The following is a 14,416-nucleotide window of genomic DNA, read 5'->3' as shown; positions in this document are numbered from 1 at the left end:
TCATTCAGTTTTTCTCCAATTTTTTGTTTTGATGATGGTGGTGGAGGTTCCTTTAGGGGGTTTTATTAACATTCAGAATTGACAAATAACATTAGAGCATAAAGATGATTACTCAGAACAACTTTATATTGATCTGAAGTGATCCTCCACTCTAAAGGGACCAGTGAACCTGAACCCTGCCAGTGAAAAGGCCCCCACAGACTAACAGAGCCGGAGGATCCCCTCACTGTAGAGGTCAGAGATCCTGGCCTGCGCTCTTCTCTTGTTATATGACACACATGCACTTGCCCACGTGGTGAGAATATGGTAAAGGATGACTCATCTGACCGTATCACTTTTGGCATCGCTGCAGAGCAGTGCCTGTGGTTTTTGCACCACTGAACCCTCCAATGTGAATTCCTCTTTGCACACTGAGGGGTTTATGTACTGCAGCCATGTTTTAATATCCCTCTTTATGTGATTGTAAACTGTTTGTTTTCTCTGCTATAAAATCACGTTGTGTATCGACATCCTCAGGCACCTGAGGATGAGCTGCTCTAATGAACGAGCACTAATGAACGAGCATTACAGTCGTCTAATGTGGGCTGTTGAGCACAATTTCCAACCCTATTGACTGACATCTTTCATATGGATATTAATGCAGATGTTACTTTTCCTAAAGAAGACTGGCCAGTTGAAGCTCCTGCCATCCGTGCCCCAAAAGTGAACCCTGTTCAAAAGTCTCTGAGATTTCCTCCTCAGTCAGAATCCACTGGGCCAGCTCAGCATTTGAGCACATCGCCACAGAGAGAGACGGGATGCTAATTGCACACAGAAAGACTCATGTTTATCTAAAGCTCCACTTTGAGACCTGCAGATTCAGCTCAGACTGCTGAGTGGAGGGTTTTTACTGTGAAAAGATAAAAAACCTTTCTCATGAGGCAGCATGTGCATTGATAAAGTTCCTCACTGCAGTCTTCTATTGAAATCTGTAGGATTCCATTGCACTGATACAGTAAAGGAAATATGATTAACGACTTTGGGTTCAGCAACAGTTAATATGAAATGTTTGTGTCAAACTGCAGAATCTGCAAACAAAGAAAAACCACAAGCATCAGTCAGGAAATGCCGTCTGTTATTGTGTCTATGTCCTCAGCCGTTAACAGAACAGGAAACAATCTCACAAATAAGAGGTGCAGATGGTCTCAAGGTGTAAATGTACTTCAGCTTCCTGAAGAAAAAAATGACAGCACACACAAAAAAAGAGCAAATTTGCAAAAGTGCAATGAGGCAATGCTTAAGATTAACATTCAACCTAATTTTTACTAGCACTGAACCTTTCTATCATGAGGAAATACTTACACCAAAGACAATCTTAATAAATGCTGAACAGTATAGATATTTGTGGCTCTGCATCTTTATAATAATACTTAAATCTGTTTAGTCACTCAACCACTTATACACTTTAACCTATTTAGATACCCACAAACACTTCCTGCCCTGCCTGTGCTGAAAAGTTGGTAGGGTGGCTGATGCAGTAACCTTTACTGAAGTTGCTGCAGATACAGGACATGCAGTTTAAGCATATCTAATATTTAAAATAAATGACACTAATATTGGTTTTAATATCACATTTTTTTTCTAAATTAATTTAAACAATCCTACATTTATAGGTCGATCATGGCTCCAACTAGTGTTTTAAAGATTTTTACCATGTAAGTAAAATGTTTACATTGAGTCACCCACTCAGGACGTCCGTGTGTCAGGTAGTTTATTTATATCTAATCACAGATATAGATTAATCTTTCTAGAAGACAAAAGAAACAGTGTCCACAAGGTAAACCAAGGTTACAGTGGGACCTGGGGTTACTGTAAGCATGTTGTGGTTATGGTCAGTTTAGCTTTCTAGAAAATAACCCTATGTCAATGTGTGGCAAAGTCTAAGTGTATCTGAGCATGTGTGTGTGAGTAAAGGGGAAAACAGATGAACAAACAAGTAGGTCTACAGGTTATAACATGTGACAGAGTGAATTAAACCACGGTCCAGTGTTCTGTATATCCAGCGTTTTCATTCCTGGGTCTTAATGGACGAGTAGAGACATTAAACACTCCCTGAAATCAGACTCTGTCAACACATGTACACACAATTGACTGAATCACTTGATTATATCTTTGAAGGTTTTTCAGTTTAACCAACCCAAAATGTAATTATTTGGGTTGGTTAGTTAGTTGATTGGCTGGTTGATGTTTTTGAATCACTTATCCTCATGATAAAAACAATTGTTTTGAGCTTCTCTTAACTTTGGTCATTCGGATGATCTAACAGTTAGGTGGTTTCCAGAGAGTCAGGTTTTACTGGCCGATCCTCTAAAAGTCCAACGTCAGCCTGACATGAGATCCGACTTCCCTCATACTAAAAGCCTCATTCGCTCACTTATCTGTAAATGACGCAACACATCAAATCCTTTTTTAAAAGCCTGTCATCGTCAATAATTGAAATCCATTTTAAATGTGTTTTTTTATAACCTAAAGCTGAAAGCATAGTAAAATATCCATTTATTCAGCTGTTTAGATAAACGTCCCTTTGATGTGTGTTCATCATCCATGGTCCAGACACAATTTTATTTTGTGGCATAATGGGATAAGCATTTCATACATACTCATCATAAAGACACAGGCACGTTTTTGCACATGACGGGAGAGTACTGATGTCAACACATCACCATTATCTTGACTAAATATATTCACGCTTCATGTGTTTGTAATTCATAGTGTGTGTCTAGAATTCCATGTGTTTATTTCCTTTATGCAGTTTTCACCCAAGAACAAATACAAATCTAATGAAACTGATTTTCTCTGTCTCTGCAATGCTTTCTCCTAAAGGAAGTGGAGGTTTGTGTGACTGCTTCTTAGTTTTCTACCTGTCATGTATTATTTATTGTAAATGTCATGTGAATGGTGTTTTTCATGATTTCATGTGTCGGTGGTTTACCCTGTTTCAGGAGCCTGGCACGTGGTCTCCAACCAAGTCCTTCGATCAAGGTGGGTGTGAGTGAGCACGCACACACATAGGCTGTTTAGTTCTTTATCTTTTTAAGTATTTTTAGGGCAGGAGCTCACTTTTGTTCTGCATTAGTATTCTGGGTCTTACACGATATGTCCTTGTATGTTACACAATGAACTGCTCTGAAGCTGCTGTAGCACTTGGTCCAAGAAACATTTCCCCATAAGGACAATGAAGTACATTTAATTTGATTCGATTTGAAAGCTGAACAAATTGTTAAATTTAATATTTTGCCTTCAGGAAATGCTTTGCTAAAATGTTGAATCTGCATTTATTTATTTATTTGTTTGCCTAGTTCTTTGGGACAGTGCTCATTTAACAGACAAACTACTGTTAATGGACCACAGTTAGCTGTATAAGCAGATTTGATCGGTTGTCCCAAGCCAGTTCTTACATGATTAAAATAGATGATAACGGACAATACAATGCAAAACTCAGAAACGACACAGTCACAAATATGAAAGCAAATTAAATCATATAAGAGCAAATGCAATGATGACACATGGTTGTTTAGCTTCATGCCATATCAAAAAAATTATATAAAGGTTAATAATAACTTATGTTTCTTAAGAAAACACCGTGATAAACCGTCATGGCAATATGGCGAAATTACTTTTGGAGAATAAAAGCACATTAAATTAAGGAGGAACAGATGAGCCACACTTATGTGTATGTCAGTATTAGTGTCATGTATTTTGTAGGAATGACAAGTTCTCTTATTGTTTTTACAACTCTAACCCATGGATCTATGCAGCAAAAAAAAAGGATGGTTTTATATTTTTCAATCAACTTCATGTACCATTGTATTGCTGACAGTGATGCTCATATACACACATACACACACACCCAGGCACACCAGGACATGAACATATTCACTCTCACTTATCACGGTATCCTCAAACACACTCACCCCCCCCACACACAAACACACAACCACACAGACTAACACACACACACACACACACACACAGACATGTCAGGGAAACAATAGCATTAGATGTTGGAGGACGGAGGCAGGATAATCTAGCAAAGCTGCTCAGGGATTACAGTAAGGTTCTTTAGAGCAGAGGTCATTCACAAACCGCTCTGGGATCAGCTGAGGGTCTCAGATCTGGCTGCTAGGTGCCCGCCCCAAACGCTGACTTGGGGTCAGAAACGGCCGGCTCGCCTCGGACAGCAAAGATCACACCGCTCCACCTCAGATACAGATCCCAAATCTGCTCTTAACTCAAAAGCCATGTACGGCTCGCGGCTGCGGGGTCTGATGCCAGATCAGTTCGAGGGATCTCAGCAGGAGCACAAATGAGATCGACACTTCGCGCAAGCTGATGTGAGGTCATAAGACGCCTCTATAACCAGCTCCATCTGTTTTTAGCTGCAAGGATACTAAGCGGTATTACGGCTTTGAGTTTGGCGTGAGCGAGACATTGTATACTCTAAGCAACTATGGCTGGAAGTCTCACACACACATACACACACACAAACACACACATAAACCTCTTAACACCTACCCACAAAGCTTAGATCTGTACAGATGGAAGGAAAAACGTGATCTAACTAGGAATCATTGATCTTGAATTTCAAAAAACTGAAAACATAACCTGGGGGACATTAATGCTCGTGGGCTTAATCTTTCTAGGAAGCTGAACGACAACGGCTGTGCCCACATGCACGGTGCACATGCAAACGCTTAGATGAGGCCCTCGTTCAATATGGATGCTCTTTGTTCTTTAGGCCTTGATCCAGCCAAGGACCCCTGTCTTAAAATCAAATGCAGTCGCCACAAGGTGTGTGTTGCAGAGGATTACAAGACGGCCACTTGTGTCAGCCAGAGGAGAGTTAGGTAAGAGCATTCACTCAGACACACACACACACACACACACACACACACACACACACACACACTCAGACTTGCTCTTTTGATCAGCCCGATGCTTCAAAGCTGTGCGTCACATTTGCATTCAGATGCTTCTGTGACAAATCCTCAAATGAAAGACGAATGACATCGGATTAGGAGAAATCAAATCTTCTCGTTTCTTTTTCCTCCCTTTTATTCTGCTTGTTTTTTTTTTCCATGTTTTCAGCCGGTCCACTGGGCGCCCAGCTCTCTTGTGACTGCTGTGTGACATTACTGATTAGTCCAATTACCCTCTGCACTGACAACAACTTGCAACGGACACAAAGTCCTGCCAAGTGAAACGAACGGGCTTTGTATGCGTGTGTGCTTCTGTCTGGGATACTGCAGACTGCACAGAGGAGAGCAACGCCACAGTGACCTCATTTCCCTATTCTTAGAGACGACACAATTATGATTACTCACACTGCCAACACACCACAAAGTAATCACATGTAAATCCTAAATCCTTGTGTCATTTCTGAAACTGATGTAAGAACACGAAGATGAAACGCAAAGTCAGAACACGAGCTTTCAATGAAGCGGGAGGAAGAAAAGATGAAGGATTCAAATGACATTGCACGTGATGTTTAGTGTGTGCATGTGTAAATCCGTTTTTTTATTCTCTAGTTTTAAAGATGCCAATTTGCATCAGAGTCCGGGGTCAAAGTGCACACCCTGCCCCGTGGTTCATCCTTCCCCCGTCTGTGGAACCGACGGCCACTCCTACTCCACCAAGGTGCCCGCACACAGACGCACACTCCATCACATCATCGCTCCACCACATGAGAAACATCTCAGGACACCCGAGACACAATTTCATTTCCTCCTGCTGAGACACACATCCTCAATTTGTTTTCACTTCTGCCTCCGTCTCTCAGTGTAAGTTGGACTATCAGGCGTGCATCACCGGAAAGAAGATCGCTGTCAAGTGCCCCGGCATGTGTCCCTGCCCCGCTCAGCCCGAGCCGAGCTCTGCGGAGAAGAAAGGTACAAGTTTCTGCACACATGACACATGCACAGCGCAGGTTGTTGTAAATATAAACAGTGAATTCTTCCATCGGTGGTGTCCAAGCCCCTTCTCCACAAGCCAAAGCTCTTCTGCTCTACTGAAGCATGATACTGAAAATCCCTACAGGATTCAGGGCCATTGAACGTCTCTGTGAAGCAGTGATCGGATCTCAAGTGGTCAGTGTTGAGTACACACATTTACAAAGAGTAAATATTACATAATTTGGTCTTTGCGAACAAAAATTTGTTATTTGTGTGTTTGCGCAATCATCAGGGAAGTGAGATCTGATCACATGTGGTCACAGGAGACACATTCAGGATGCAGTTTAATACCAGGTGTGGACAGGCCAACTTATCGCTGTCCACCTGTGATGGGATCTCTCAAGACGGATGTTACCAGCAGGTCTGACCCTTAATGACTGGTGCTGTTACTCCGCAGTGTGCAGTGAGTCGGACCTGAAGGAGGTGGTGAGCCGTCTGAGGGACTGGTTCAGGGTTCTGCACGATAACGGCAACCACAAGAGAGTCAAGATCCAGAAGCCGGAGAAGAGCAGTGAGTCACACGACACTAGCAGAGTCCAAATACCTTCACTCGTCAACACGGACACATCACGTACATTTGTCCTCTTTTCTTTCTGCAGAGTTTGAGGTCGGGGCGTCACCTATTTGCAAGGACCCTCTGGGCTGGATGTTCTCCCGTCTGGACACAAACTTCAACCTCCAGCTCGACCAGCCGGAGATCAAGAGCCTGTACCTGGACCGGAACGAGCCGTGCTCCGATGCCTTCTTCAGGTCCTGCGACACGCATGCGGACAAAGTCCTAACCAGCTCCGAGTGGTGCACGTGCTTCCAGAGGTTCACAGGTACGGGATGTGCACACACTCACATGCAAATAGAAAAACACTTACAATGCATTTGTGCCAGGACATGTACAATCCATGTAAACACATATGTCATGACTGTATATTGTGATAATCGAAAATGAAAGGCAAATTGTTTAGTGGTTCTCTTTTATATAATAAGAAAGGCAGGCAGTGATATGTATTTCAAAAAAGTTAGCCTACCCTTATTTGGAAAAGCAAACAAATAACAACAGAGAGAAATTATAACCCACTATTTACTGGTCCATGATAAACATCTTAAAATCAGAGTTTATGGACTGACCTATTATGGCCATTAGCCGTTTTTCAGAGACAATGGAGAATCCACGTAAAGTGCTTTGGATAATTTGGCCTGAGTTCCGGTCTGTTTACAACCTGTCAGTCTTCAATTTACTAATGTCTCCGTGCTCCCTGATCTCAGCATTTACTCTGAGCCCAGTGGTATCAAGGTCAGAGCTGCGTACACCAGAACTTCTCCCAACCTAAACTGGTTCCCAATTCTTCAGAAGCTGCATTTGATCAGCATATGATGTAGACCAGTCTGTCTAATTTCGATTCCTCCTTTGTGCGTCATGTAGACCACTTCCTCCAAATTGGGACACAGCTCGAGAAGTGAGGAGACATTTCTCAGCCAATCAGAATGTCATATTCTTCTTTGACCTTTTTCAGAATACACTATTGAAATCTGTAAAAAGCGACGGTATATAATGAATACAATACACCGCATTAAAATGCTATTGTTTGGGACCAACGATGCAGGATTTTAGTTTTTGGTCATACAGCAGCAGTATTTACCGATGAGTCACTGACGCTGCAGTTAGGACAGCAGAGACAGCAGGATAAAAAAAACAAACACTGTGTCGACAGCACAAAGTACACAAGGTCAAAGGTCGGCGGTGTTCACAGAACAACAGACTTCTGCAGAGTGTCCTGTCTCTTCTTCTCAGATTCTCCTTGTAAAGCAGAGCTGTCCAGCATCAACAAAAAGCAAGCGGGGAAGAAGCTTCTCGGTGAGACGCACGCACATACACACACACACACACACACACACACATACATACACACACACACACACACAAACACACACAAATGAGTGATACCTGGCTTCATGTTGAATGTTGTTGTGTGGTTTGCTTTGCATGTGTAGGTCAGTACCTGCCGTCCTGTGATGAGGATGGTTACTACAGGTCCCACCAGTGTCACAGCAGCAGCGGACAGTGCTGGTGTGTGGATCACTATGGCAACGAGGCGGCGGGTTCACGCACCCACGGCCCTGCAGACTGCGGTAAGGCGAAACCCTGAGGACGATAAGACAGGGCAAGGTTTATGTGTGTGTGCGAGGGAACAGAGAGCTGCAGCAGGATTTGGAGTGAAAATAATTTCATTGGAATCTGTTACTTTCCATAAAACGTTTCCTGCAGTTGTAAGTTTTCGTGTGAATCTGTCTCCAGGCGTGACCCTGGAGTCCTCTGGAGACCCCGGCAGCGGAGACTCGCTCTTCACAGTCGACGACGAGGATTCGTTTGACCTCAACGACCAGGCCGGGATGGACGATGAGGACGATGAAGACGAGGACGACGACGACGAAGAATATCTGTCGTAATTTCAAAAGAACAAAACAGAAAACAAAAAAAAAAAAAAAAGAAGAGAAAACTGTTTCTTTTTGTTTGTTTGTTTGTTTGTTTGTTTGTTTGTTTGTCAAACTGCACGTTTCTAGGTGACTCCCCCAGGCAGATACTTAATCGTACTAACAGCCTATGGACTACTCTCTGTGTATCGTTTGTTCATACGTTAAAAAAAGAAAAAACTGTACTTATGGCAAACGTTAATGATTTTTTTTCCCTCTTGTCTTAACTATAAATTTGATTGGCTAACGGCACTTGTTCACTTGTGTGCCTGCCGACCAGAGAAAAAGACGAGGACTATTTCGACAACCACTCCAGCGCTTTGGATTTGGTCTCTTGTGCAAAGACTTGTCCCATCATTGGACGATCCATGTTCTCTATTGTGTCTTGTCTTTGTGCAGCACTCCGACGCCGGAGTGTGTTGACACCCGAGGCGCAATGTTAAAGAGCCCCCCCCCCCCCCTTCTTCATCCCCTTCATCCTCTTCCTGCCCCGTTTTCTCCTTATCAAATGTCCCTGTGTATTGGTGGGATGTTCATGATGTAGATAAGAGAATATTGCACTCTAGGTTTATTTCGATCTTGATTTGTAACTGTGACTGTAACTGTGTGATAAAAACGAGATAAGAGTTAGACATGCTTCATTAGGGGAAATAAGGCAAGACACAAAAAGGACAAACACAGTGTGAGTTGGATAACGATCAGAACCGACATGCGAGCCGTTTTCACCGCGGCACAAATCAAGTCAAATCATCTCAAAGCTCTCAGCAACGAGGACACACAAATTACTGCTTGGTCGGTGGTGTTGTGGTGGGGGTGGGGAAGGCGGGAAATGTCAATATCTATTTTTCTAATCCACCGTCGGATGAAAACAGAAGATGAAACAGATTTGTCGCAGCGCGTCTCATACTGCGCGACGTCGTAGAAACCCGGAGGCTAAACTCGGAAAAATCTGAACGAAAAAATTCCCCCTGAGCTGGCTCGCAGATAAAGCTTCACTCGGATAGTCCTAGACTGCTTGAGCCAGGCATCTGGGTGATGAACATGTCGCCTGACTTTTAATGCGTCAGTGAAAGGAGGCGCCTCGAAGTTCGCATTGTTGACAGAAGAAGACACAGTGGTTTGTCTTTCTTTCTCATTTTCAGAGACTTCATTTGATTTGAGCAGGCGGTGACAGAACAAATGTCTTTGCACAGAATTAAAAAAAACACAGCCGTGCCGACCTGTTGATGGCGTCCTTCGGGGGGGGGGGGGGGGTTAAAGGGTGAGGTGTGCCTTGTACTGGGGAGGACAGATGGCAGTAGGAGTTGGGAGAAGCATGCTTACCGGCCCGACTTAAGCTCCGTCATTACACTCGCATATAGGATTGGCTTTACCGTTGAGCTCCGATGCTTTTGGTGCGGCTCGTGTTTTGGGTCTCTCTCTGGTTACGGTGTCACACCCAGGCCATAATTCAGATCGTTTGAGTTCTTAGCTAGAATGTAAAGAAGCACAGAGATAACTAGCAGTTAAGTCAACACTTAGATTCTGCTGGATTTCAACATGTTTTATATATTAGTACACAGGCTAGAGGACGCTTTGGTTAAGAGAGCTTTATATGAAAATAAAATGTTCATCCTAACAGTGTTTTCGCTTTTATGCTAACCCCCCCCCCCCCAAAAAAAAAAGCTTGATTTATACCTGATCTGCTCTTACTGCGTGTAGTGTATATCTCCTGGGGTTGAAAACAGGAACCGATCCCGGATTTGTGTATTCTTGATAAAGTGACTGGCTACGCGGACCTGGGACCTGCTGTATCTATAGTTTCAATTCCTCAAACTGCTGTCTCGCTTCCTTTTGAATCGAAATCCCTGTTGAAATTCCATGTTAAGAGCTGAAAAGTGCCATTTAATTGCCCTTTAGCATCCTCACTGTTATTATTATTACCATTATTATTGTTATTGCTGCATCTTTTGCTCCCCTCGTTCCTTTTTAACTTGGAATTTCAATTCGCTTTACAGACCTGAAGAAACCTGCAGTCCTAAAGTGTTGCTGTTACATGAGTGTGATGACATGCAAATCATCCTAATGACCTCAGACACTGTAGCCACTCTCAACCAATCACACGCTGTCGTCACGGCTCTGATAGAGTTCCAAGGTTATGATACAGATGCATTTTTTACAGTGTATGTATGATTTGCTGAAATAAAGGCTATATTGACCAATGTTTGCCTGGCTGTGTCTTCAAGTGTGTTGTTATTGGTGTATTTCTATATTTGATGGTTCATATCCCTTGCGGAGGACGTGCTTATAATCAGGAAAAGACAGAATATCCTTGCCGTCCATTTTATATAAGGTAAACATCTGTGAGGTGTATAATTAGCTCTTGAGATTAAATCGCACATCATCTGCCGTAAGTGGAAGTCGAAAGTAGATTTGAAAGGAGAGGAAGTCGACAGCGGTCAGGAGTGACAAACTCTGCTTGTTTGCACCCAATGGTTTCTGTGAGCAGGAACATTACTGCATAATGTAGGAGGTGAACAGGTGAATATTTTATGAGTCACTGTCACACCGACCCCGCACCACCCACGTGCACGCTCACACACACAGAGCACATACGAGCACACCTGAACATATGTACAGAAAAACACGGGAACTAAATGAATTAGTGCAGCAAAAGAGCCACTGGCCTGGAAAAGTTCGGTTTCCCTTCCCTTTTTTTTTGTTTTACATCCAATACAATGTAAGCAGACCAGAGGAACTCACACAACATGTAAGTGTGTGTGTTGGCAGAAGGGCCTACGGCAGCACCAGATAGGGAAGCTACTGGGAAAATATCAAATCCTCCCCTTATATGTGCTGACCATGTGAGAAATGTGGCGAGATACGATCTCTTTGGTTAATTTCCACACTGTTGAGCCTGGAGTTGGAGAGGGTCCAACAATAGAAAGGGATGTGCCGGTGTGTGGAGGAGACAGAGCGACTGAGCGCTGATGGGAAATGCCTCAAACTGCAGGAAGCACTTTTGATGTTCGGAAATCAGGTTTCTTGGATAAGCGACGCTTTGTGACGCAGGTTCTTTTTATCACTTCCGCACTTTGGTGCATGATGAGGTTTTGTTGCTGCGTGAGGTGCCACCTACTGAAAGTGTGTAAAGAGATGGTATGAATAGAGTATTAACATATTAGTGATAGTGAGTTAATTCTTATTTATGTACTAAATGTAAGCACCAGTGGAAAGGCCTTAAATGCAGCTTCAAGGGCAGACTGCTGAGGAGGCAGTGTGGTTCACCTTAATGTTCAAGTCACACACACGTACATGCACACACACACACACACACACAAACACACACACACAAACACACAGTGAGCTCATATTACATGCCTAAGTCAGCACAAACAATAGACGTCCATATATCAAGTAGTTAAATCAGAGATTTAAGGCTTCTGTCAAGAAGGAAATTATTATTTCATAATCTTCCTTTACCGAGAACACTCACCTATAGGATGATATATAACATGCATTATCCAACTAAATAAATAAAATGCAATTTCATGCGGATGCTGTGGCGTTTGTAAGAAAACAAATGTTTGGCTCAATAAATTCCAGCCCTTTAGTGTCCCAGTCTGCCTGCATTGTTCAGTGTAATAACTGTCATTATGAGAGCCACGATTAGTGAGGGACACAGTTTCTACATTTTCAAAAAAGGTTCAATTTTGCTGCTTGATGAAGAGGCAGCCTCCAGAAGAAAAAAAACATGCTTCCCTGGGTTTTAGTCCACTGACAAAGGCTTTCCAGTAAGTACTACAGAAATCACTTAGGTGTGACTCACAACCAACCATCGAGCTGCTTTCCTCCTGATTTCTGTGTTTTATGGAGGCGGACGGCAGTGAGCACAGAGCGCTTTCCCCATCAATAACCTCTAACTGCTTAGTGGCTTGATTCTGTGCCTGGTCAATGCTGGATTGGAAAGAAACAAGGGTGGTGTGTGAGTGTGCGAGTGTGTGCACGAGTGTGTGGGTGCGTGAGTGTGTGGGTGGTGGTGAGGCAGTAATCTGTACATTAGTAGATTGAGGATTCACTCGAGGGAGAACAGATTTATGGCAGGTCAGTCTGCATTGTAAATATTTCAAAGCCACAAGGTATCGTCAGCATTTTACCTGGAAATCTAAAAAAAACATAATATAATACTATATAACCAAATACTATATAATATAATGCAATGAAAGGAGTATACTGTGTATATATCTGTATTTTTATAAATTTCATCTTAATTAAAGATTAACTATTCATTATACTTTGGTATCCCCTGTTGTGGGATCCATAAAGTGCATTTTATCTCATCTGGTCTATAAAAACTTTTATCTATTAGCATCTACAACAAACATAACCACTGCAGAGTATACTGGATACACATAGAGATTTGGTTCAATTGTAAAAAATACAAAGAATTCCAGTTTCACATTTTAATCTCTTGGTTTTTCTTTCAAATTGAAGCATGGAACAAATACACAGCTGTTGTTTTTAAAAAACAACAGCATCTAAACATAGCCAGCTGGGTGGGGTTTGAATCTGGAGACTGTGCTGCTCTTCAATCACACTGAGTCAGTGTGTGTTTTTCTTTTTTCTTATTCTTGCTGTAGGATGAATCTTTGCTACTTGCCCTTCTCTCATCACGCAGACAGTACAACGTAGTACTACTCATTCACTTTTAAAGTTGGTTTTCTATCACATTTACATGACTTTTCATTTTTTGGTTGCCTGCAATTTTCTGTTTGTCTTTCCCGGGGTGGTCTAAAGCAGCCGATTGGCACATACACTCAGATTAAAAAACCTTCACATTGTTTTCAAAGCTGCATCCTTCATTTAGGTTTTAATTTTTCTAAATCAAATAAAAATCAAGTCCCATGATTGAGGGATGTGATAAGTGATCAAAATGTCATCTACTTTCTGTAAGTTGATTTAGAGAACTCTAAAGCTATTAGCCCTGGTATGAGGAGATAATGTCATTTAGAAGGGCCTGACAGCTCCACTAGGGTTCACGGTGGAAATGTTATTCATTGTAGAGCATTTGCTGCCCTCAGGTGGTTGAACAAAGGAGTTGCCTTCTTGTTGTCGAGGCAAGTGATAGATTGAGCTGAGAGAAAGGTCTAAAATGAAGTTTACATTTCGTGTTAGGGTTTAACTAATGGCCCTAAGATTGAAGAATGATGATTCTCTTTGCTCACACTTGGAACACAGCCTCAAATATCGGCGCCTTTCACACACATGTTCTACATCAGGCAGGTGCACAGATAGACCCCTAGTGGTGCTCAAGCACTGTCCCTTTTGACCTGGATGAGAAAAGTGCCCTTCTGCTGGAGCCCAATTTTTCTTCATTCATCAATATTTAAGCATAAAAATTGCTCTCTCTGTCATCAATTAATGATTGCTGGTTGTACATCAAATTGCCCTTGAAGGATATTAAAGGTTTTCTTTTATGGACAACTTTGGTTAATCACAAGCTGCACAGACCAAGCTAGAGCAGCAGAGGAACCCAGCAGCCAGCAGGGGGCAGCCTCAGGACATCACAGCAGACTGTGGTAGGTTGGAAAAGTACTGGGTTATTATCTAACATTAGGTTTTTAAAGTATGTTAAATCATCCAGTATCTAAAAGCCAAAAATATAAAAGTTACTTTTAAGATATGCTGTCAAATATATGTAGTAAAGTAGAAAATATCTTCTCTGAAGTTTTAGTGATAATTTGTCAATGTTATTATTGTGCTTAATTTCTCTGAAGTGTTTATCAAAAGCAGCATAAAATGACACCGACACACACAATAATCTGTCCATTGTCTTTTTGTGTTTAGTTCAATTTAGAAACCATCAGCCAAAGTGCCCTAGTTGATAAAGTGTTTGCTCTCTGAAAAGAGTGACCTGGGTTCAAATCCCCCTCCTTCCCATTTTCAAGCGGGCAATATGTCAAAGTCTTAATTTTGGCAGG

At 42.2% G+C, this 14,416-nt stretch overlaps 1 protein-coding gene across 1 annotated transcript in view; it reads left to right on the top strand.

The window, feature by feature from the left end:
* spock3 (SPARC (osteonectin), cwcv and kazal like domains proteoglycan 3) overlaps positions 1-10,661 on the top strand; it is a 12,104-nt gene extending 1,443 nt beyond the window's left edge. The window contains exons 3-11 of the mRNA XM_062387467.1: positions 2,982-3,021; positions 4,778-4,886; positions 5,568-5,676; positions 5,819-5,927; positions 6,388-6,501; positions 6,590-6,811; positions 7,777-7,839; positions 7,977-8,114; positions 8,281-10,661. Of these exons, the coding sequence (XP_062243451.1) occupies positions 2,982-3,021; positions 4,778-4,886; positions 5,568-5,676; positions 5,819-5,927; positions 6,388-6,501; positions 6,590-6,811; positions 7,777-7,839; positions 7,977-8,114; positions 8,281-8,432 (1,056 nt within the window). The 3' untranslated portion in view covers positions 8,433-10,661. The remainder of the gene's footprint in view (positions 1-2,981; positions 3,022-4,777; positions 4,887-5,567; positions 5,677-5,818; positions 5,928-6,387; positions 6,502-6,589; positions 6,812-7,776; positions 7,840-7,976; positions 8,115-8,280) is intronic.
* Positions 10,662-14,416: the final 3,755 nt, after the last annotated feature.

This window comes from Platichthys flesus, chromosome 5, assembly GCF_949316205.1.
Source record: "Platichthys flesus chromosome 5, fPlaFle2.1, whole genome shotgun sequence".
In the NCBI taxonomy this organism is placed as follows: domain Eukaryota; kingdom Metazoa; phylum Chordata; class Actinopteri; order Pleuronectiformes; family Pleuronectidae; genus Platichthys; species Platichthys flesus.
The sequence above is the reverse complement of the archived record's forward strand: the minus strand, read 5'-3'. Positions and strand labels throughout refer to the sequence as shown.